This window comes from Amblyomma mixtum, chromosome 1, assembly GCF_055824585.1.
Source record: "Amblyomma mixtum isolate Tamu chromosome 1, ASM5582458v1, whole genome shotgun sequence".
Taxonomy (NCBI): domain Eukaryota; kingdom Metazoa; phylum Arthropoda; class Arachnida; order Ixodida; family Ixodidae; genus Amblyomma; species Amblyomma mixtum.
The window spans coordinates 297,105,517-297,131,123 of record NC_143012.1 but is presented as its reverse complement, the minus strand read 5'-3'; the positions used below and the strand labels follow the sequence as shown (position 1 = coordinate 297,131,123).

At 48.9% G+C, this 25,607-nt stretch overlaps 1 protein-coding gene across 3 annotated transcripts in view; it reads right to left on the bottom strand.

Annotated features, from left to right (window-relative positions):
- Window positions 1-25,607, bottom strand: part of LOC149372167 (proton channel OtopLc-like) — a 74,026-nt gene that overhangs the window by 37,211 nt on the left and 11,208 nt on the right. Inside the window, exon 1 of one of the 3 annotated variants that reach the window (XM_089566552.1) lies at window positions 17,642-17,785. The exons of the other annotated variants lie outside the window; for them this stretch is intronic. Within the exon in view, the coding sequence (XP_089422678.1) occupies window positions 17,642-17,700 (59 nt within the window). The 5' untranslated portion in view covers window positions 17,701-17,785. Of the gene's footprint in view, window positions 1-17,641; window positions 17,786-25,607 lie in introns of those variants that run through there. 3 annotated transcript variants of the gene reach the window in all.

Sequence of the window (25,607 nt, the reverse complement as noted above, 5' to 3'; positions counted from 1 at the left end):
CGTGACTAGGCGAGACGATTTTGTATTCTTTTTCTTTTCTTTTTCGACTTCAGAACCAAGCGGATACGTCTAGCTCACCTCCGGCCTATTCAGCGAAGCCCCGCTTAGGAGCACCCTGTGGCCGCGCTGGGTTTCTAAAGAATAGACAGGACGGACGTGGCTATTAAAAGGATGACGACAGAGTTTGATGATGTTGTACACGACAGTACCGTGCCGTGAGCGAAAGTGGTTCCCGGCCTGCTCCCGCTTTGAACTTAATTCAATAGCGATTCAGCTGACGGGCCTGATGATGTCAATTTTTCGTTTGTGCCTCGCACTGCTTTTGCGAAAGACCACTGCGGGAGTGGACCTCAGGGGCAGCGGGCGATAGACTATGAAAAACGTCAGGCCCCTGGGCCTCCGACAGCGGCTAATGATCAGTTCGTCCAATCTGGTTATCCACTAATGCTTGCAAGAATTTCCTTTGGAGAAACGTCACACTACACATTGGCGTTCGTGACGACAGCTTCATGCAGATACACATGAACCGTTCTCCGTGGCTCAGTGGTTATGGTGCTCGGTTGCTAACCCGAAAGACGTGGGTTCGATCCCGGCCGCGGCGGTGGCATTTCAATGGAGGCTAAATGGTAGAGGAGCGTGTACTCCGCGATATCAGAGCACGTTAAAGAACCCTAGGTGGTCGAAATTTCCGGAGCCCTTCACTACGTCCCTCATAGCCTGAGTCACTTTGGAACGTTAAACCATCATAAAATCAAACCATCCTCCACAACTATACGGAAAGTGACCATAGTAAGTAGGTCGCATTTCCTGAAAACGAAAAGCCGAAATGTAAAACCAATACTGCTAACGCAGGCTTCTCGCATCATAACGTATGAGCGCTCGTCAGTTTCCTTAGCCACGCACTGATAGGTTAATTATACCACCATTGGCAGGAACTCATCGATGAATATATAACTCTTCGCGCCTCCCAAAGCACCGGGCGGCGCCTCTGCGTTATTTCGTGCTAACAGTAAACAATAAACGGCAGCCACACGTGTCGCGCAATCAGAGACACTTACCCAAGTCCGACGGCACTTACACCATCCTTGAACGGCAATGTTGTATAGGTGATAGTTAAGCAACTGCGCTGCAGGAAACTCGCATCGCTGGCGACACCCGCGGTTACGCGCCACAACGGATCTAGGAGTCAAGGCTGCGGCCAACTGCCCGCGCGAATAGTGCACGCGCCATGCGGCGTGGACAAACACGTCGTCGGCGCGCGCCAAGCTCTAGATTGATCGCCCATACTTCCCCAAGAAGCTAGCAGCGACCGAACGGCTCAGAGGAAGCGGCCAGTTGCAAACCAATGTAGGAGCCATAAAGCCCCAGCAGAGGGCGTAAGCCCGTGCCCTTGGTACTCGTTTACGGTCCGGTTCGAACACGAACGAGAAACAACCCTCGTGGCACGAGCAATATACGTTAGGTGCGTAGCCGAATGGCTGAGGCCAAGTGCTAACGTCACATCAAAAATCAAATGCGATGGCCTCTCAGAGCGATAGGTTAGATCAGTGGTATAGGGAAAACATATGCTGCATCGACGACGGACTTAGCAGTGATCATGATACTAAGAGCATTCGAAATTTTTGCGGTTTGCACATATAATAGGAGACAGAGACGCTTTTAAAATCAAACGGAGCAGCCATTGGTGAAGAAGTAAAGAGGGATTAGTATATTGAGTTTATGGTTTATGGCTTTTGGGGTTTAATGTCTCAAAGCGACTCAGGCTATGAGGGACGCTGCCGTAGTGAAGGGCTCCGGAAATTTCGACCATCTGGGGTTCTCTAACGTGGACTGACATCGCACAGTACACGGGCCTCTAGAATTTCGCCTCCATCGAAATTCGACCGCTGCGGCCGGGATCGAACCCGCGTCTTTCGGGTCAGTAGCCGTCCCAAGCAAAACATAAACACTGAACACAAACCTATACCGAAATGGTGATTTCAAATGGACAAATACTGTTTCGATTCCCAAGATCTAGATATTTATTCCGTCACTACTGAATAAAATCAATTGATCCCCTGATTGTGCTACCTGAGGGAAGCCATAGTGGATGGCCCCGGATTACTTTCGACACTCGACCTTCTGGGGTTCTTCAACGTGCATTGACGTTGCGCGGTAGACGAGCGTCTTGCATTTCGCCTCCGTCGAAACGCGGCAGCTGCAGCCGGGACCGAACCCGCGTCCTCGTGCACAGTATAGCCGAGCGCCCTAACCACTGAGCTACCCCGGCAAGTGAAGTCGGGGCCTAATTCACGTTTCTGCTTGGCCTAAATAATAGGCAGTCACAGTGTAGCAGTATCAAAGTAGATGCTGTCATTTCTGTATACTTCACCTTTCGCTGCAACCTCTCTGACAACGCGCCCTGAAGTATCGATATTCTCTATCATGGGAAAATGTGCGGGGCAGAAATAGATGAAGGCGCCAATCTATAGCGCTGTCATTCATCTGATTTCAACCGGGAGAGAAAAAGACAAAAAACTGAAATATTTTCCCAGATGAGATATCAAAAAAATTCAGGGGGCACTTTGTCCCTCTAAAGTGCTGCAAGGCGAAAGCGCTTCTTGGCGCACTGTGTTTGCTTTTTATTTTTCATATTTTATTTTTATTTGTTTGTTTTCTTGTTAATTTTTTCTATTTATTTTTATTTTTTATTCCTTTCATTCTATTTATGAGACCCATGCATTCACTAGACGCGCTTTTATTCATGCCCAAACTCTGAGCCTTCGTGGCGGAGTGGCAGCGTCTCCACTTCAAATGCCGAAGGCCCTGGTTCGATTCCCGCCAGGACAGAGTTTTTTTTAAGTAGTGACGCCGAAACGCGGACACATTTGCTAACGTTCCTTGTTCACGACAGTATGAGGCATTAAAGGCTTTCGCCTTAATTTGTGAAGTTTGCGTCTGTCATGACGCGAAATCAGCCGCTTCGTAATTATGCAGCTGCAACAAGACACAGCAGCACATGATGATCACTTGCTAAAAGAGTCAAGCTCCTATCAATACGCAATCATACGCCAAGCCGGCGCTTCTGAAAAACAATGGTGCAAACCCACGACTAAGCTCCGCCAGCTCAACTTCCGTGTCTCTGGTGTAATGTTACGAGCTTGTCTCGATGGGCGTTTTTGGTCTGTAATGCAGTCCTCGATATAGCGCGGCTGTTATGACACAGCAGCGGAATCAATATCAAGCGTCTCACCCGGCTAAAGACTTCCGGGGTGATACAGGCAGCAGCACTTACAGAAACGGTTTGCTGCCGCCTTGCGCCCCGAGCGGCTCGTGCCGGCCTTGGACGAGATGTTCCCCTCATGGGCCATCAACTGGGGCATTAACTTGGGGCAGCTTTCGCGTAATCGTGCGCACTTTGGCGTGCCTCTGTCGGTGCTCTCAAGCGAGTTGTCGCAGCGAGCGTGCTGTTCTCGCGATGTACGGGTCTCCATCTAAGTCGGTTTAGACTCGACTGCACGTGTAACTACGACTTCAGCGCGAGCCACCATCGCGGTGCAGCTCTGCATCGACCTCGTGTTCGTGGTCAAGGCTGCAATTGGGGACTGTCGAACATGCTCTGGTCGGCAATGGTTGGTTGAGCGGAAAGTAATGGGTAAACAAGCTTGAGAATCAAGGTCAAAGGAGGATCTTTCCTCAGACAGTCTGCGCTAGATCGGACGCAGAACATCTAACGCGCATGGAAGCCGCAGTCAATGGTCACTTAAGGGTATATCAGTGTCGAACATAAATATCCAGGCTGGCGCTACGGAAGTCACCCGAGCCTCGTCACAGTCTCATTTACTGTCCGGCATCATTTTATTCCCTTTGAGTTTTTGCTGTTTTTAAGTCTCGCTGTTCTTCGGCATTATATATGATTGATTGGTTGATTGATTGATTGATTGGTTGATTGATTGATTGATTGATTGATGTTATTAGTAGCAGACTCACGGTTTGTCGCAGCAGTGAGGATTTGTCGTCGCCATAAGCGAGCCTCAGCAAATTTAGCAGACGTATTTACCAAGCATTATATAAGCTAAAAAATTAAAAAAAAGGCTGAGGCTTAACTTGGTTAAGCCTGGAGAATGCGAAGCATCATCGTGTCGCGTAATTTGGAGGCGCACAACCACAGCGACGGCGCGAGGTGGGCCCCCGTTTCTCTACTGTCGTGACGTCATCGTGTCACGTGGTGTGACGTCATGTATCACGTGATTTGGAGGCGCATAACCACGGCGAAGGGCTGAAGTGGTAGCTAAAGTAGTATGCTTCGCATAAAAATTATATACGCAAGAAGCGGAGTCAATGGCACGCAGAAAGGAAAAAGGACAAATCGGGAACAGAATCCTTGAATCCAGGGCCCTAAGGACAACACCGAAGAAACAGGCACAGTCAAAGTCCCGTCTGTCGAAGCAGTACGTTTATCTAGGACCGAATGCCAGCAGGCCATGACAACAGCTTGCTTTGCGATCGCGCGCTCTTCCGCGAACGCTCGCCAGCTGAAAGAAGCTCTAGGCGACCTCCTGGCGCCAGAACAGCGATTTTCGACTCATCGCTCCCAAAGAGAAGCTCCTGGGAAAACACGGGGGCGTGGAACCGATCGCCCGTATCCCGTTACGGCCGTCCCGAGGGAGCATTCCTGGTCTACCCCAGCCCCCTTGCCCCCTCTGTTCGAACGATCGTGGCTTACCGCGACGGACCCTGTCTGCCCCACGACACGCAAGAGAGGTATCGCGGCGCCGCGAAGTCTGGTGACAGGGACTCCCACACACCGTGTCGTCAAGGCATCTGGACGACAGACAGCTGGCGATAGCGCGCCACTGGCCGCCTTGGGCACGCAGGCTGCGAACTCTGTAGCTAGTAACTAGTTCAGTGCAGCATGACGGAAGTCAGCTCAGCAGCCTGGTGCAAGGGCCCATTTTCAGCGACAGCTCGGGTGCCTAAATTTTGCGCCTCAGTAGGTCACTGAGATGGCTAGACCTGATTTTCATTCCTCACCACCAATTGGTTCAGAATGCACAGTTGACAAAGGCCACGCGTCACAATAAATGCTGTTCAGCCTGAAGGACCACCCTGAAGAGGATTCGCAAATGTAAAAGCACGTTCGCCATAGCGCACTCGGCCCTACACTGCACGGAAACGGCGAGGCGGACCGTAGGTTCACACCCACCGGAAGTGCAGGCCCCGTTCCAGAGCTCAAAGGCGATTGCTTTGGAAGACTGGCGCCTCTGCATGCCGTGTGGGCCAGTGAGGCTTCGGCGCGGCCCCAGTCCGACCGTGGCCTTAGGAACGGCGTGCATGGCGACGACGTAACTTTCCGGCCTCTCCATGCGGGAGAGACGCACTTGTATTGCAAAGCAACGGATAGCCCACACACACAACCTTTTCGCTATCGACATCGTCAGCTACGTTCGTGAGAAACGCGAGACTCATCACATCTGATGACTTTTCTCAAGAAATGGTCGCGAAAGGAAGAAAAAGAACAAGGCACAATTTTACGTGTTAGAGCAGCGCTAAAGATTACGACGAATGAAGAAATGACAAACTAGAACGTTTGTATTTTTTTCTTTGTGCACTCGCACTTTTTTTTTTTGCTTTTCAGGTGTTGTTGACTATAGTGCTTCATTGCAGGCTTTGAAACGGCCAGCCTAAGCATGTTCGAAATAAAACACCCCACTCGTTAGTTCAGCGCAGTGTTTATAAATTCTTGATTAGTAGTAGACTTCAGCGCTGCAAAAGGACATCCAGGGATAAAAGCAATGGGCTAGTTCGTTTCTGTGATGATGCATACCACTGCAAAATTTATACAGCGTAATAGTTTAAAATTATATTCGTAAATAAATGACTTTACAAGGAGTCATTACGGGACGCTTGGAGGAAACTTAAGGATTCATGAAAACACTGCAAAAAAAAAAAAAAAATTCGCAGGGACATCTAATTACCCTATGTGCTCGCAGTGCATTAGCATTATAAGTTGTTGATGCCGTTTCCGGAAGTAGTGTTGCTTCCGGTCTGGCGACGTCACCTCCGTCCAGTCAATGGGAGAATGTTACGATCGAAGACTCGTTTTTTTTTTTTTTCGATGAGGTTTTAATTCTACGGCATTACAAAAAAAAAAAGGTAAATGCGAATTCGATTGCGCTTGGGTAACGCCTGTACTGGTGCCCAATATAGTGCATGCAAAAATTACGGTTAGATATAGCTTTGTGAAGACTGCGAATCGTTGAAAGTGAAGATGTGAACTTACTTTCGGGCCGAAAAATGCAGCTTGGTGGCGGAATATGACGCATCTCGCACCGCTCTTAAGCAATTTTTGAAGGGCGTCGCCATTTTTTCGCCTAATTGCGGCTAACCAGATTATTTTCACTTCCAATCTGTTGCCAACTCATCTGAGGTGAACTCCAAAAGGTTCTGTCATTCTAGTTTGAAATGGGGAGGCTATATGCTTTTCACAGGCGATAAATTTTAATTTTCATTCGTTTAAATGCAAGCTGAGATGCTACCAAAGACGAATTAAGTGGAATAACTCCGGCTTCACACACTTGGCAAGAAGGAACCATTCCTGAAGTGCCACGGTTAGAAAGCATGTCTTGCTTAGGCGGACACAGCGTGGCACCAAACCAAAAAAGGCTAAACCAGACCGAGTCTAACCTCTGCCCCGCGGAGCAGACAGCGGCCCTCTGCAGGAATAGAATCATCTCCGGCGGCGACTAACCGACGCAAACCACTACAAACACTGGGAGCCAATTTTAATTCACGCGCGCGTCTTTCCCAGAACCCTTCAAACACTTGGGTTCCCGAAAAAGGCAAAACGCGAGCTGGGCGCGGGGGTCCCGCAGGTCAAAGCGATAAGACCGGGAGTTTGCGCACGGCAGCTGTGGGCGGTTGGCTTTGGAACAACATCGGCCCGAGCTCGTGGATTTCCGAATATAGACCTCGCGAGCCTGTCGCTCAGCGTGAACGCCGTTTTGCGTGTCGAAAGGAGCCCGCCTGAGAAAATATACACGTTTGGGGGCACGGTAGAAGCTGGGACTGCCTGATCAGCCGTCGTGGATGGAAGCCCTGGAATTTGGGGTTGTGCTCTGGTCTTTGGAATGAAAAAAAAAAAAAAAACCCGCACAAATGCTCTCGGCGGTAAGCAGTGATCAGGAAGTATTCGGGAACATACGCCTGGCGCAACGCACTATAGGATAAACATAGTAATGTGCTACAGATGTGTTTCGGCCTTCCCGAGCCTGATGGAAGTCGACACTGTTACTATCGATTCTGCGACGAAAACGGTCGTAATGATAGCTCCATGAAACATGACAAGCTGGTGAAGAGAAGGGGTGCAAAAATAGTTGCGAATGGCACGCTAAGCGTCCAAGTTAGTGTCAGAAATGACTTGCTCCAGCAACAAGGAAAAAATAATAATAAAACAACAAGGAAAAGAAGAGGTAACTTGCTTTATTCTCTCTCTTATGCTGTTCTTGTACTTTTATTTTTGTAGAATTGTAACGGCCTTCGGATCGCGGTTGTGAAATATCTCGAGAGCGCTTTCCGAATTGTGTCTGCTTTGTCCAGTATTTGCGCACACAGCTTCGTCTTTCGCAGATGCGGCAAGGAGAGAAAGTGACTACGTATTTACATGCTCGAAACGGAAGGCAGATTTCATTCGACGTGGTGGACCGCAACGATGGGTGGCGGAACTATAGGAGCCCAAAATGCAGGGTTCAGAAGTGAAACTTGTAGGTACGAGATGAGAGCGGCAGTTCATATATGAAAAAATTGCATTCTTAAACTATTTCTAGTTGAGAAATTCTTTCATCCACAATTTCTGGGTATGGCTGCTGCTTAAAGCCGACGCCGGATTTCGTTGCCCATGAGCCATGCAATGATTTCGCATTAAAATATATTTAATATTTCGGAATATGAAATATATTCGCGGAGCATAGAGGGAGGTTTGGTGAACGGCAAGCAAGGGCCAGCTAAGCGACGAGGACTTCAAGCGGGTGCCTTTCGAGTTTGGGCGCTCTAGACGAGCAGCAAAGACGATGGGACCGCAATGTTGCAAAGCAATACGCAAACAGAGATCCTGCATGAGGATAGAAAAAGCGCAGTAAGCCAGTGAGTGTCGCACACTGGATGGGCACCTCAACCCCACCACGAAGAAAGGAATGAAGGCAGGAGGTAGAGGAGAATACACTCCAAATAAAAGGGAGTAAAAAGGGAGTAAAGCTTTCCTCTAGCGCACATCCTTTACAAAAGTGAGTGCGCAAGAGGACAGCCTACACCCTTTTTACTCCCATATAGGTGTATTCGTGTTTACAGTGTAGGAGTTAGCGGGGCTGCCCGGTGGTGGTATGAAAGAGTCGCACCACGGTGAGCATGTTGCCGTAAATAATTCTGCGTTCATCCCTGAAACCGACTGATTCTTTGCCTTCATTAGGAGAGAAAATCGTACAGAAACAGACAACTAACACTTGTGTTATCCCGTTGTTTAAGCGAGAAAATGGTTAGCCACAAAAACTCAAGTGCCGAGTAGTGCTGAAAAAGAAATAAACTGGAATGATTTAGTGCGCACACAGATATCTCAGTGCGCGTTGAGGAATTTAGCCGCCCCAGAGTAGTTCATCAGCAGGAGAACGTTAAAGAAGCTCGAGCATGAAATGTTATTTTAGCCCTCTCTTTTCAATGACTTCCGTTGAAATGCCGTAACTGTAGCGAAACATACGATTTTGCATGCCTCATAACCTGTCAGGTATACGAACCTCGGCTTTTGACACGGATAATGCGGGGACAATTCGTTTTTGTCGGCTTAGTACTGAACTTACCTGAAAAATAATTTCAACAAAAATAGCATAAGAAATAAACAAAATTGACTGCGAATGCTGATGCCACTCCAGCGACTCGCAGACGCTCCAAGCAAGCCTGCTCGGAAACCACAATGACACAAGCCTTTGAACGCCATCTCCACATTCTCGGTTCGTTGAGCGCCCGAGCACAGCTCACGATCTCGTATCTCGGCAAATAGCCGCGCCTTGGTAGCAGCGCAGTATGCAGATTACGGGCGCTTCCTACAAGAAAGGCGTCTGCGACCGCGCGTCGGCGATACCGTCTACGCGAGACGTCGCGGTAAACAGGGACGAGACTGCTATCGTTGTAATGCACTCACTGGCAAGCGATACGCAAAGCGCGCCTGTCTTGGGAGGTACAGCGCGAATACGGAGTTCTTCTATCGGCTTGTTTGCGTGTGCGGTACTGGAGTCTCTGACCTGGTTGCGTATAGGCGTGAGTACTTGCAGGAACGGGACGTAAAGCTAGTAAGTGCCAGCACGTGCCGAGCGTTACGCAATCACCGTACGCTACTGCACTCGCCATCAAGTCTCAAGGGTTGTTCCCGTACGTTGTCACGTATTTGACATCCAACAAAAGTGCACCGCACATAAAAATAAAATGCGCTGCTTTTTTTTTTATTAGCGCGGACCAGTTGCCAGGCCAGTAGCGAAAATCTGCGCTGTAAGCGGTGGTACGTTATAACCGAGTAGGCAATGCGTGCTCGCTATGACATGGCTTCAAGATGTGTTCCGCACTGAGACTAAAATGAGACCGGCAGGCTGGTCCTTCTCAGTTCTCTTTCAGGGGCTGTAACAAGGTATTCATTCAAGGCCACATAAATTCGGGCTGCAAGAAAGTCCGACTGAAGCGCGCAAATAAAAAAAATGAGCAGGGACGCCTGATTCCATGCAATGCGACTGCTTTGACAGCTATTAATGCCTTTACCGAAAGTGCCGTCATGTCCCGCTTGCTGACGACTCTTTCCTCAAGCCAATGGGAAAGCTCCTGTCTGGTAACGCCACTTCTCTAAAGCCAATGGTAGTTCTACGGTCTGATGACGTCACTTTCTTCACGCCAATGGGAGAATTTTATGACCGACGATCCATTTTGGCCTCATGGGGCTTGTAACGCTATAGCATTAAAACATTCTATTTTCAATTCCTTGAAGCACGTAGGTGATTAAGCGACGTCGTCGGCGAAATTGCACGACAAAATACCGAGTGTGGCCTGAATGCGAGCGCGAGTATGTTTCACACGAAATCATTGCCTTCCGTTGGCGTCAGGAATAGCGAATTTGGGAACTGTTCCGATGCATGCATTGTCTCGAAATTGGCCGTAACCGCCTTAGACACTGTGGTTTTATTTACAGCTGCTTTAACTCCCGTGTGGGCCATCAGAACATCGCCACGCGGTTTCAAATGTCCTCCTTTAGCACAAAGCGCAGACGTGTACGTAACACTTAATTTCATTTTGTACCTCTCGCCTAGACGACGGCACAGGAGCATTCGGTGTCGGGTAGGAAAGCGCATTTGGTGCCGATTTTGGATTCGCACTGCACATGGCACACAGCAGACAATACAAATAACACATCTTACAGACATACTTCGACTGTCTTCTATCTTTACAAAGTGGTGTTTCCCTGCTTGTTAGCAAACATGGCCGTTCACCACTTGAGCTCTTCGCTTCTGAAAAAGAAAAAAAAAGAAAAAAAAGAAAAAGAAAATTTGCTGGGGTTACGCTCTGGTTAAACCTGGTAGGTTGCGTAAGCATCCATAGTGTTCCATTCGGGATCATCGCCGGTTGCAGACGATTCGGTTTCGATAGAGGCGTGGTGTGCCAGTATAGCAGCGTCTTGAGCGCGCCGCTTAGCAAGGCGCTGTTCGCGTTCTTCATCTGTCTTCGAAGCCCGTTGTCGTTTCCTGGTTTCGTCAAGCCGACGTAGCCTCCCTTTCTGTTTATCAGGCGGCATAACGACGGAGCCGTGAGTGAGTGAATGATTTGAAGAGGAAAAGGGGGAGGGCACGAGACGGAGCCGGCAAGCGAGCGAACGCATTTTATAACCCCCCCCCCAGTTCTCCAGCCTCCTCTCCACACACCGCAGCTGGCGAGAGCGCGGCGAGGGCAGCGCCTCCACTCGGCAGCGGCGCGGCTACAGCTGTAGTGCGCCGCGCCTCGCGCCGCCCTTCAAGGTCAAACGTGCCTCGCGGCCGCCCCGACGCGAAGGGCTGAAACCTGTCGTAATATTGCTTACGCAATAAAACGAGATTTATACACATTATAATTTACAACCGCCTGTGAGGTGAAAGCTATTCAGCTGTCCCAAATTTTCGTAACTGAAAGAAGATTAGTCTCGCTCCAGGACTCGAACCCTGGACCACAACCACACCAAGGCAGTCACACAATGCCAACCGGGGTGGCTACCAGACAGATGACAGGATGAGGCCTAATCAAAATGCAATTCGATTTTTTCGACGCGATAGCATTAGAAGCCCACTGGGGCCAAAATGCGTAGTCGGTCATAAAATTCGCTCATTGGCTGGAGGGAAGTGGCGTCATCAGACCGGAGCATTCCCATGCGCTGGAGCGAAATGACGCCAACAGAGGGAGCATTACCATCGGATGGATAGAAGTTAGGTCACTTCTGGGCAGTTAACGCTGAACAGCGCCATCACAAAATGTAATTATGTGGCCCTGTGAATTTTAAGCATGAAATGCTTTTAGCTCCCGTTGTCGGCAGTGTGGTGACGTCACGCCGAGACCGAGAGCCATCATCCGGGCACTGAAATCCACTCATCCGGGCACTGAATTCCAGTTATCCGGGCACTGAATTCCAGTTATCCGGGAACTGAAATCCACTCATCCGGGCACTGAAATCCACTCATCCGGGCACTGAAATCCAGTTATCCGGGCACTGAAATCCAGTTATCCGGGCACTGAAATCCACTCATCCGGGCACTGAATTCCAGTCATCCGGGCTCTGAAACGAGAACATCCGGGCACCGTACGAGACTTAGCGAGATTTAACGAGACTCTCTAAGCCCTCCTACGCGACCGGCATGCAAGCGCCGGTTGGTCTCCAAACGAGACAAAAAATAACTGCTGCCAGTGCCTTCTCAATGTTTATCAAGATATCAGTGGAGCTGTGGGTTTGATAATGCACGGAATTATAATTTCCGATTTCTAATAACGCGTGCAAAAAGCACATAAATGCCACGTTACACTTCGTTGTCATACGTGATCCGGGGGAGAAGCGCTGCGTTCAAAGGGCAAGGCATCGCGCCGAACGGGTGGTGGCGTTCCTCCCTTCCATTACGGTGCGGTTCGGGTGTCCACCGAGATGGCAGAGAATTACTGCGCCATTTCCTTTCCTCAAAAAACCTTGCGTTCAAATGGCAAGGCATCGCGCTGAACGGGTGGTGGCGTTCCTCCCTTCCTGTACGGTGCGGTTCGGGTGTCCACCGAGATGACATTAGGCCCGTAAACATTTCTACTCTCGGTTACGGGAGAGGCAGAGAATTTTCATTTATATGGCCTGACTAGAAAAGTTAATTAGGCTAACTGGGTAATTAAGCAATTGACTGAGCTCAGTCCCACTTACTTGGAGCATCACTATACGATACCTTCAATTGGTTGCATGGTTACACTTGAAATTCGCGCACTGTGACGTCACGACTGTTTCGAACAATTGAAAAGCGCGACATTTCTGTCGACAACTGCTGCTTACAACGATGAGACATTAAAGGCTTTCGCCTTAATAACCGCTGTCCTTGTTCAGCGCCGCCCGTGGCTGGGGAACACAGCAGTCCGTCATAACTTTTTTTTTCAGCTAAAACATCAGAGATAACTGTGCAGCTTTCCTTTGTAGCCGAACGGCTGCGCACAGCCCGAGTTAAATTTAAATTATCCCTTCGTTTGACTTCCACTCTTCTCTGATGGATTTTCCAGAATGCGCATTCCACTAAAACGGTTCTTTCTTAGAAACATCAGTCGTGCTTTCATGTTTCAGGCGCTGAGCATCGAATGAGCGTTTGTATACAGAAGTGCTGCGACAACTGCTGTGTCGAGCCTGCAGGTGGCCCCGCAGTGATGTATGAAGAGCTCGAAAGAGCGCACGTATCGGCAGAGGGAGGGATGCGAGTCGTGCTAGAACGGGATACGGCAATCTGCGAGACGAGAGAGCGCACGCCGGGTCAAACCGGGGAGCCTCTCGAGTGCCGCCAAAAGAACACCCCCACACTACGCACGGCGATAGGCGGCCCACTTATCTCGGCACAGACAACGCCGTGTGGGGGCCAGAATAAACAGGATTCCCGCCAGACGAGCGACATTGTTGGCGCGGTGCGCGAGGACGGAAAGGCGGTCTATACACGGGGGAGATACGCTACGCGACACGACGCGAAGGGGCCAGCTCCAGTGAACCTCATCTCCACGCCGAGTAGCGAGACTGTTGACGCCACAGTCGACGAGATGTAAAAGTAGCTTCAAAAGAGAGGTATAGAGAACACACGGGAAGGGAAAACTAGGGAGGTCCGCCAAAAGAGGAGTCCGGTACCTTGCAATCGTCGAAGGAAATTAGGGATCAAAAAGGGAAGGAAATAAGACTGACGGACGCGGGGAGCGTGTGGAATTGGACAGTTTTAGCGTAATCGGACAACTGGGCGACAAATACGGTAACGTGTTGCCGTTGCTACCATTAGACTTGCCTAGCAACATTTGCCGGAGGGTAGCAGTTGCCGTAGTTACCGTGTTTACCGTACGGTGGAGCTAAAACTTTCTATTGTCGTAACCTGCAGCGCAACAATACACCCTGTGGAAGCGAAGCAGAGCATGGCAGACCTTCTGGGCTGACCATGACTAGGGGGCTACCGTCCGAGGATGCTAGTGTTCTCGATCCGTTAGCAGGCGGGCATCGTTAACGCGGCCAGGCAGCACAGCATATAGGGTTTGTCCTTCCGCACCAAGGAGATGAGGCAGATACTGCAGCAGCAAACAGGCAGCGTCGCTGTCTTCGGCGCTACTCTACGGAGCGACGGAAAGCTCATTCATTCCCGCCGCGGAAGAAAATAAGACAACCTGCACACGCCCATGACAGACGAACGGGGGTTTGGTCATCTTCGCACTCTCTCCTGTTCGCATAACCGATACGCAGCCCTTACTTTGCGTTCTGGTTCCCAGAGAGAAGGCATGAAATTTTCTCTGTGTGATACCCCGGCAAGTGAAGCCTACGCCCTCAGGAAGCGCCACGAACCACCAACTCAACCCCCCTCCCTCCTCCCCCTCTAGAAGCCCAAACCCACCAGCAGGGAACGAAAGAGCGACGGTGAAATCGAATTCAAAATCGTAGTGGGAAACCAGCTACCCTCCGGAAGCGTCATCCCCCTCACTCCCATACCTAGGCGGCTGCACACCCGCCCACTGGCGCCCTCGGCCCACTTGCCCACATGAGCCACCCCCACCCTTCAGAGGCGCCACCCACCTCCGTCTACCTCCATCCCTCGGAAACATTCTGTCGCTAGTGCAAAGCCTCGGCTCAGAGTAAACGCATCAAAGAAATCATCAAGGGTAAATCCAACTGCTATCATAGCTTTCCCGGATTAGGTTTCATGATCGTCTTGTCAATTTTGAGGGGAAGGAGTAAATCGCTGTTTCTCGGCGAACGCAATCAATGCACACAGTTCACTAAATTCGGACCAACAGCCCACTTTTATTTTATATGGCCTATACTATGTTAGCTGAATGACCTACATATGACCCTTTATGCCACTATAGGGGCCGCACTTTGCAAGAGTTCATTGCATTTCATTTGGTCGTGATATCAATCGTCGACGGAAGCAACCAAAGGCGGGAAGCAAAACGACTAATCACCGGCACGGCCGGTCTGATCGCGGCGTCGCCGCATCCAGTCCGACGATGTCGCAGGGACCATGCTCCGCCAGTTGGGCGCACAACCGTAGCGCCGTTTTTATCCCGAGCCGAGATTAGTCGGTGAAACCGCCTCGAATGCCTAATTTATTACCGGAATACTTTCTGCCCATGTTGCCACTTCTTCACTTGTTCGCGCTGTTCCTAAATAGTTAATTAGCAGAAGTCATGTCCAGTTGACGCTCCCTCTGAAAACACTGCTCACGGCTAATATCTGTGTAGTGTCAATGCCAGAAAATACCTTTGAACGTACCTGCGTCTATCAATCTGCACCAGCCCAAACTTACTGAGGAGTGTGGCAACCAGTGCAGAACCAACAACTATATCAACAAGCATATGCAGTACTCGTTTAGTGGACAAGAAAAGGCAGCTAAAAGTTAAAATGGACAAGCTGCAGTGCCTTATACATAGATAAGCAGTAAAAAGATTTCACGCTAATGTGAACGGACCGCGTGCTGGGCACTCACAATATCGTCGAGATTCTCAGCAGATCACTGTGTTAATGTCAGTAAGTCTTTTCCCTGACTTGGTCCCTTTTTTGACGGTATCCCTGACGATTCCCTCAATTTTCCAGGTACACAAAATTTCCCCAACAGTTCCAGGTTTTCCATTTTGCTAGATACCCTGGCTGTCGACCAACCTTCTGCACAATGCCTTTCATCAGACTACTTCTGGAATACCAATGTTTCTTTTCCCCCTTATTTTCCCGGAGGCAAGCACTTAGTTCTCGCAAAGCGTTCCCGTTTTCCAGTACTTTCAGACTCCACGTCAAACCACTCTCTTGCAGCACTCTCGCGGACAAATCATTCCGGAAGCAAACAAATACATTATCCACTCTCAAAACGCCGTTTTGGTCTATGCCAAGAACCCTCAACACCGAAGCTACTCGCAACAATCCCCGACAGAGCACACACCGAGCGTCGACTTCTAAGGCTCCGCCACCATAGCTCACGGTAAAGAATATCCATGAAGGAAGGCATACGGCCACTCATCGACTCGGCGGTAGACGCCAGAACTCGCGCATTTAAGCTGGGCTCGGACCGTGGGAATGCGCTGCCCACGCCACGACCTCCGCCCCACTACTTCAGGTCACAACTAGGAGTTCGATCCCTCGGGGGCGACACCGTATAGGGTTCGGCCATTCCTAAGAGCTCCGCGCTACCCACACTGTATACGGCTCCATGCGCCTCAGTATACCGTCCTCGCGCGGCGTCCGCATACGTGCCACGCTAAGCCAGCTAAACTAACGGAGAAGAAACGGAATAATCATTGTAGCTTTTCCCGTTTTTCGGAGTGTCGTCTACCGGTGGCACTCACAGACGCCACCGTGCCGCCTTGCCATCGAACACCCTCGGTCGTAGTAGTAAATATCTCTCCCTCTCTGCTGTGAGTAAGATAGGCAGCGTATACATGCTCCTTCCAGCCGGGTCGGGCAGAGTTAACCCACCCCCTGCAGTCGGGCTGGCCCAGCTCGACTCGACGGTCCCTTAGCTCGACCCCCTAGCGTATACATGAGCCCAACAACCGGTTCTCGGCCCGACAGCCCCCTTAACCCGACTTTTGTCGGGCTCATGTAAACGCCCAGATAGATACATAGAGAGAAAGTACCCTCTAAAGTGAACACCACTGATGCAAACACATTACTCACTAGAAAAATTAACGCGCAGTGAATATGACCGCCACCTCGAGGAAAAGTGTTGAAGATAGATAGTGTGTTGGATAAGATAGATAAGATAAGATAGATAAGATAGATAGATAAGATAGTGTTGGTAGCGCAGCAGGAAAAATATTGGAAATAGAAAAGGGCTAGTCAAATGTTTTAGGGGAAACCCCCAAGGTGGAGTATGTTTGTAATAAGGGAGTAATTACTCATTGACACCCACCCGAGCGCAGCCATACGGCTACAAAGGAAAGCTATACAGCTTTGTAGCCGTATGGCTGCACTCGGGTGGATGTCAATGAGTAATTACTCCCTTATTAGAAACAAGGGCATGTTCGCTGGTAAGAATTCCCTTTTTGCTCTCTTACCTTCTTTAACACACACTCCGCGAACCTACAAGCTTGTATACGTCACTTGCAGGTAGTGCGGGTAAGGAGGTGAATAGGAGTGGGGGAGTCGTTCGCATAGCTCGCGTTTCCAGACGTGGACAAAATTATGAAGTCTAGAGCACAATGACGATACGCACGAGGAAAAAACGGTGTAAACTCGACATAAAACTGTATCATGGGGTAAGTACCGGAAGTAAAGTACCGTGCTGTACGCACAGTAAAGGCTGGCTCATGAAGTCCTATTAGACGACGACACTTAAGATTACGCCGCGCAATAACGGAAGAGCCGAGCACAAACAGCGGAATGGGCAGCCCTATCAGAGGAACGACGGCGTTGTACGGCACGCTCAAGGCATCCCGCAATGCGGAAAGACGACGCGAGGTAAACCGTCGAGTCAGACCGAGCGATCGTCGTCAGCGGCCTCGGCGCAGAGAATGCACTTTGCACGCTCAAGGGGCCGTGCTGCCTCAGAATGAACGCGGTGACGGCTCAGCCAACAACAATCGGTGCATTGTAAGCATGCAGGTAAAGGATGAGAGCTATGGAACGTGTGTAAGACGGTAAAGCACCTTGGTAAAGCACCCGGTCTTACACCATCTACATTGAGCATGGCGGTGTGCAAAGCACCCCAGTAGCTAATATGGAGGGCATCGCTCACCCTGGAGCACGCGTAAATAAAGTACCATTTTACCACCTATAAAGCAAATAAAGCACCAATTTTACAACCTAGCGTTCTGCTCAGCCTGTCTAACTCACTGATTATGCTCTGCAGCTATTCTCCTGAGTGACTTAGCAAGGCAATGTCCGCCGTTAATTTCCGTACGCACTGCCGCTTACTTGTCATATCCGAGCGAGCCATCTTCGACGTCCGTGTCCCGCATTCTCGAAACGAGCATGGCTACTACGACGGCCCGCAGGCGGCGTCGCGACAGCTCGTCAGCTGCCACCCTTTGCCGTAGCGCGTACGATTGATGAGAGGAAGGCAGGGCTCTTTCCGGTGTCGCTGCAGACCGCAGCGGTGCCAAACGACGTCAGAGGTGTCGCAGTTGCCTACACCGAATGAAGCATCGCTCGTGCATTCTTTATGAGCCCGCGTTGAACGCGCGTCTCACGCTGGGACGCCTCGTGTCTTCGTGACACACGCTCGGAGTATAACAAAGGCTCTCATCTGTCTCCAGGTGCTTTCAAGGCGAAGCTGTTACGCGCATACCGAGTTATTAGGGCCTGTGCGCTGGGAACGCCTGCGGAGCACATATGTTTTCACTGCATTTGTGCTTCGAAGAAGGAGTACAGAAAAGGAAAATCAGAGCCAGATGGCAAACTTGTCCAGCACCTTTAGTTTAGTGTCTGAGCGTTTAAGTTGCACCCCGACGAACGCAGTCTTTGCCAAAAGTAACCAGGCTGCACGGTTTGCTTCTCAGTCGTATATTAGAGCTATTATGCCAGCCTTCGTGCTCTAAATCTCTGTATGCTAAGGAGAACCCCAGTCCTCAACTTCAAAGAACTTTTTGATCTTTAGGGAAGCCGTGAGCGCTCTACTATACTAATGAGAAGCAAACCATGCGGCCTGGTTACTTTTGGCAAAGACTGTACACACCTAATGATACGTAGTAGTGACTGCAGTCCGGCGAGAAGGAAAACAGCCAGAATGGCTTCCAAACGAACCTTTTTATTTTGGCTGACTTGCGCCAGCCAAGGACTGAATAACTCGGCGGCGGCGTAGCAACAGGCGTGCTCGGCGGTCGTCGAACAGAACGCCCGCCGGTCTCCGCCGTGCTCAATTTAAACCCGATAGCGAACTTTCTGGGTAAAGCGCGCAAAGTTACTATAACATGCTGGAACAATGTAAAATCGGCAGCGCCTGGATGCGGTCAATCGAGATAAATCTGGTCGCGCCTTGCGTCACAAAGCGATAAAGCTGTGTGCCGGAAGCTTTGAAGAATAAACAAACACTACAAAGATTCTTGGCAATAAGTTGAAACTCGTTATAACGAAGTTGAAGGGGCCTGGCGATTACTTCGTTACAGTCGTAGCTTCGTTATAGTCCTTGTTGACAAAGCTTCCAAGGGGAATCGTCATTCCTTCGTTATATCCATTACTTCGTTATAAACCATTCCGTTATCACGAGGTTCGACTTATATCCCTCTCAGACTAGCAAATTTAATGTCATTCTCATCGAATGACATTGCCTCCTAATGCCATTAATCGGCTGCTACACGGGAACATTTAATGTCAATAGGTGCGAATGTCATTCGCCATCGAATGAGTTTGGGGAACTCATTCGCATTCGATCTCGAACCGAATGCCTACTCTGGACACCAGATATGCAGCAGAAACAAGCGACGCGAAAAAATAATGAGCGCACTGCCAAAGTTAGAAATTGTATTTATTTTGTTCTGCTGAAAAAATGATAATTTTGGTGTGAACCTGTTCACACTGGATGCTCGCGTGGATAGCTATTACTATTATTACTCTCGGTCTCAGCGACAGCCAACGCGAGCGGCGAGCGTGAAGCACGGCCTTTCCCACGAACGTCGATTTGGGTAGCGTGTTTCTTGCCGGTTAGCGTTCCATGTTCGTTTAGCTCGGGAGTACTTAAAGATGTAGCTGAGCAGTTCACCTTTTGGAAGACATTTCCACGCTCCGCGCTCCTGCGCGCGCCGCCGTGTCAGCCATATTGTTCGTTTACATTTATTAAATATGTGGTTGAATTTGTACTTGGCTTGGCTTCTGATGGCTAGAGTTTTGCAGAATGGCCGGAAATGATATTTTAAGCTTATAATATTGCACAGAAATGTTCCCGCTCTTGAAGCACTACACAACAATTTCAAACATTTTCATGCGCGCTGACGTCTTTCAATTCCACAATTTTTTTTTCACTGATCTCCACTGCCATCATTTTCGAATGACATTATTTTTTACCGTGTAGCACCGAAAGAGACCGAATGACATTCGATGGTTCGAATGCCATTCGGTTCGAATGACATTATACCTGCTAGTCTGACAGAGGTATTAGTCTACGACATTGATTTGTAAATTTCAGTACCGTTCCGTAATGCTCTTTTCCAGCTGAACGAATCAATTAATGAAGCTCTTCGTGCTGCACACACTGCGTTAGAGAGCATATCACAAAACCGAGATATACGAACAGTAGTCGTACCTCGTAGGGTTTAATGAGCATCGAGTAGGCGAATTTCCTTCAGAACAGGGCACAGCGATCAGTAATATGACGGCTGCGATGAGCACTGTGTCAAGGCATTTTCACAAGGTTTCTCACAAGGTCGGTCAGCCTGCTCTGATTTTCATGGGGTGGCCGTAAACCGACGCAGAGCACTCAGATTCGAATACACTACGCGGTTATAAACGTGGAGGCTAACGAAGAAGGTTCAATTTAAATTGAGGACAACGCAGTGAGCTATGGAACACAAAACGACAGGTGTAACGCTAAGGAACAGGAAGAGGGTAGAGTGAACAAACGCGGGTTAATGACATTGTAATCGAAATCAGAAGTAGGCTTGGGCAGGACGTGTAATGCGAAGGTAAGATAAGTGATGGTCGTTAAGGATAACGGACTGGATATCAAGAGAAGGCAAGTGTAGGGGCGGCGGATCAGATAAAGAAGGTGGCCGCAGCTGGCACGGCACACGGTTAATTGGAAAGGTATGGGAGAAGCCTTTGTGCCGCAGTGGACGTAATCCGGCTGATGATGATGATATAGGCACATATATACAGTTACATCCCGTTAATACGACCGCCATTAATATGCAAGAATCGGATTATGGACAGTTTTCCTGGCGACCAAACTTTTTCAATGTATTTTTGTCTCGTTAATAGGGAAACTCGCTGTTCGGGCAATGGACAAGGTGAAAATGCAAAGAACCCATTGGGGCTCATGCATTCTTGCTGCTTTACTGTAGACAGTGACCCGAACAAAAGCTCGACTACCCAAACAAGTGGCTCCTTTCTAGTGTTTTGAATGCACAGCATCAGCGAAAGGCAGCGCGAAAGAGCAAACACCTAAGTGGCGACCTGTGCTTTTATTTTGTTTTGGGGCTTCAATGATTACTGCAGTTAGGTGCGCACTCCATGCGCCTTCCGTTTGCCGTATTTCATGAACTGCTCTGAAAGAAGCTCTCTCAGCAGCCTCTGAGGCATTGAAAGATACGTTCTGCAGCTGTCAACCGACTGTGTACAGATATGTTCTACCGGTTCGTATGATGCGAACATTCATAGTAGTAGATACGTCATCACACCGGGAGAAGTCATCGTGCACCACATGGATCACTAGTAGCTTCGAACAGCAGTACATTTTTTTTTAAGTATAACGACGATCCGCATAACATGCTCGGGGCTCCCAGGATTTCGTCTGATCTCCACTTCACTGCCGGCCCACCATATGCACAGAAGTAGACGTAAGTTAGAAATCGTATCACTGTGTTAATCTTTTAGGCATTTAACTTTCGCTGTGAATCGTTGAAGACGAAGCACTTGGTCTAGACAGGAAATTAAAACGACAATTCGAAAAGGTGTTACCTTGATGTCAACAGTGCGGCAGCTCCAGTCTCAAAGGGTTTGAAATCTTGCCAAGGCGACATATCTCGATATATATTCTTGACCTTATCAGTAACGTTTAACATGTTTCTGGAGCCCCTCAATATCCCCCCCCCCCCCAACCAGAAAAATAAATAAATAAATCCAGAGCGATTTCTTTTTTTTTTTTTAGAGCCTAGCAGCGTTCAAGTGCCAGGCCTGTCTCAATCCGAAAACACTCAGGCCAGGGTCGACGTACGTCCCACACATAAAAAACACCATATGTGTTTCTTATCAGCAGGACGGCCACACTTCATCCGACATTAAAGAAAAAAAGAATTGTTTTCATATACCAGTTCCGGGGTGAACGCCTCCGTTACGCTCGTCATATGGTGCCCATGAGTGCGCGGCCAACTTCGTGGTGTTGTGGACGAGTCGTTTAGTTCCAAAGCTTAGGCACGCGTTTCAAGCACCGGCAATGAATGTCTCTGTTTGGCACGGGTGAAACGAATGATGCCCTCCACCATGCATTACCTTCTCCATCCTCTGCCGGGATAATCTCGTTATAGCGAAGTTCAAGGGCGCCGTCGATCAAAATAACGAATTTCTTGATAATAGGAATCGCGTGTAACATCGCGCTACAATCAGGCAGCGTGTTCGAGACAAAAATGGCTCTTCTTTCCTTGTTTCACTGTGTTTGGAGACCTTAGCCAAGCCGGAAGTGCAAGCGAGGAAGTGAATAGGAACAGAGAAGAAGAAACGTGCAGGTGGCGAACTTTGCAAAGTTTTTTCATTCATCACAAGCGCTATTTGTCGAACTCTACTCTTTCTACGAGGCACATATTGCGAAAAATGGTCTACCATATAACCCAATACCACCACAAAGCGCGTAAGTTATCGAAGACAATCAGCTTAGCATGCCATGTTAAGTGCTAGAACTTCGCTGAGCATTTATGTATATTCGAGCGACAGGCATTCGCATCGTAAGGGTTTCGGGCTTTCCGGTTCAGTGTTACCTCCTTGGCCTTGTTTTCTTGTGCCATGCCCGCAGTGTAGAATACATACGTTAAAACACAAAGTACACTAGCCTGTCAGTGTACACTATAAGGCTATAGGCTGCACTGCTGACAGTTTGAAACCCAGCACAGAGCATATCTGACACGAAAAACCGAGCCTGATGACGCCTGCCCGTTTCGTAACAGGCTCAAGAAGTGAACAGGGCTGGCCAGATTAATTGCGCCTGGAGCAAATGCCGAAGACCTTGGGCGTGAGTTGTCAGCATGGTCGCCGAACTTGAGATGTTTTTCTTGCAGATCATCCGACGCGGGAGCCTCCACGGGAGGACCCACCGGACAGTTCGTCGCGTAATTACGCTTTCGGCTATGCGACCTTGAAGGTTAATTGCAGAAGCAGCGTCTCCATATAAAGACACGCACATCGAAGATAGCCACCGCCCGCATTTCGGCCACGTGGAACGCAACGACGTACAGGCGGAAAAAAAAAAAGCACACAAAGCAAGAAAGAGGGCCGATCTTTCGGGGTACTTGTTGCGTATGTGTTCATCTGAGAGTATAATTGTTGTATAGTTATTAACGACACGTATAAATGTCAATTATTTTGTTTTCGCTGGCGCACGAGACAGGCGCTGCCCACAGAAAGTCTAGGCTTCCTGCTATACCTGCTTGAAATTTGGTTCCGTACACTCCAAGCACGAACACGCCTACATGGGCGTAAAAGGTAAGCAGTAAGCAGTTATAGCGCACTCCCTTTAATAAAAGGGTGTGTGTTTAGAGTGTATGGTATGTGGGGTTTAATGTCCTGCAGCGACACATGAGGGACGCCCTAGGCTCCGGATTAATTTACACCGCCTGGGGATCTTTAACGTGTACTGACATGGCTCAACACAGACGCTTTCTGCGTTTCAGCTTCATCGAAACGTGGCCGTCGCGGTCGGGACTGAAGCCGGCTCTTTCGGCTGAGTAGCCAAGCTCTGCAACCACTTAGCCAACGCTACTAATATTAAACATGCATTTAATTTGCACTGTAATGAGCTTAGACCATAGTACTGAACCTGAACGAGATTTCTGTATTCGCAATAAACGGTCGACTGCACCGCTTCTCTTGTGGTGTAGCGAGAATATGGTGAGGTATTCGCGTAAGTGACATTTGTGTTTGTCAGAAGTGTAGTTCACAATGAACTTGTTACGTGCCATAATTAAGCTATAGCTACCATGACTGGAAACGATTACGCGGACTTAATGCTCGTAACATTTTGAAGAAAGCAAAGAGATAAAGTGTGCCGAGTTCTTCCAGTAGGCTTGACGCCTCTTTGTGCACAGAAACTTGGCGCTGCAGTATGTGGAAGGTCACGGTCGACGATAGACGGGAAGAAGAGAGCGTGGCACAAATCACGAGACCCGCGACGATGTTCACGCATAGTTGTCATTTTGCTTCTGTCAACAGGGAAAGGGAGAAGACATTCTGTTTCCTTCGGCCAAGACAAATAATTCAGGTGACAAAAAAAGCAAAACAAATACATATAGAAGCACGAACAATTAGAACGCCCACGTTCACGTGGGCAGGCCAATTTTCTACCTCATCTTTACACCGGCGATGCGTTTCTCCCGTTGCGCAACTACATCGTCAAAGCGGAGGCGGCTCGCGGTTCAAATCTCCACCCCGATTCGCTTACGATCCGCAGTCTTGTAAACTAGACAGGCAGACCAAAATCCTCCAGTTTTCGCTCATGACCCGGTAAGTGCGAACGCACGAAACGTCGATAAGCGTAAGCATTCAAACTGAGATAAGTGTGAACATGCGCACATCAAAAGGTGTGTTAGATACCTCTACACACTCTACTGTGGAGAAAATAAGAGAATTTATTGATTGATTGATTGATTGATTGATTGATTGATTGATTGATTGATTGATTTTTACGTGCCAAAGCAACAATGTGAGCTAGGCTCAGCGTATGGTGTAATTTTTTATTGCCGCTTTGAGCCAGTACACAGCCAGTGACAAGACGACGGTGCAGAATAATACGGCGGAAATTAGAGACGATTACCAAGTTTTATAAAAATACCATAGGTTCCCTTTCCTGCTTTTTTGTGAATTCCTTAAAGGTGCACTGAAGAGGAATCTGAACTTGTCTTTTTGCCGCGCGAACTCGATCTACACGTTCCGAGCTTTCTTAGAAACTGCGATTTACTGCCCTGTGTGGCCGATTTCCTCAATTAAGTCGAATTAACGTCCGGCTCCCGCCTTTTTTTTTTTAATTCTGCCTCGTACGGTGGGCGGAGTCGACCAACGCGTGGAGCGCCTTTCACCCAGTCCCGTGGCGGCTTGCCGCTCTGCCATCGGCGGAGTAATACGTGGTAGTCCGTAGTAGCAAATAGTCCGCGCGTATTTTTATTTCTTCGGGCTTATTTTGCGGCTATATTATCTGCGAATGAAACTATTTATTCATGGAAGCCTAAAAAACAAAATAAAGCGAAAGCAAAGCCTCCACGGGACTGGGTGAAAGGCGCTCCACGCGTTGGTCGACTCCGCCCACCGTACGAGGCAGAATTAAAAAAAAAAGGCGGGAGCCGGACGTTAATTCGTTTTAAATGGGAAAATCGGCCACACAGGGCAATAAGTCACTGTTTCTAAGAATGCTAGGAACGTGTGGATCGAGTTCCCGCGGCAAAAAGACATGTTCAGAATCCTCTTCAGTGCACCTTTAAGCGAAAGCTGTCAACAGAGACCTCTCCGGCAGTTTCAGAGCGTACAGACCGTAAAGATCCGGTCACGTGACGGTAACGAATTTAAGGTCACGCGTTATGACTGGCCAGTGTGGCCAACATGCCCATGCGCCCGTTTAGGTAGCCCAGGTTGCCGCAAAGGATGCAGCGCTTAGGTTTCACTGCAGGCCTCAGGTATTAGCAAAATACAGCTGGTGCTGCAGCTTTGGCTAAGTTTAGCACGTTACGCAGCAGATCGTAAACACTTGGATTTTTTTCTTTTGTAATGTCATATACCATTAAAAACCTCAGCGGAAAAAAAAAAAGAATCTTGGAGGCCCTCCTACCCCCATTCTTAAAGAAGAAAATGCGACAGCATTTAGGGTGACTGCTATGGTGTTTACAATGAGTGTTTAATTATGTTCTTGCGATTTTTCCGCGAAAACTTCGGTTGGAACCGGTTTCATTGCCATCATATGGTATGCATGAGTCATCACCTTTAAAAGTGTTGTTCCATTGGATTATCTAATGAGATTATACTAATCTCCTCT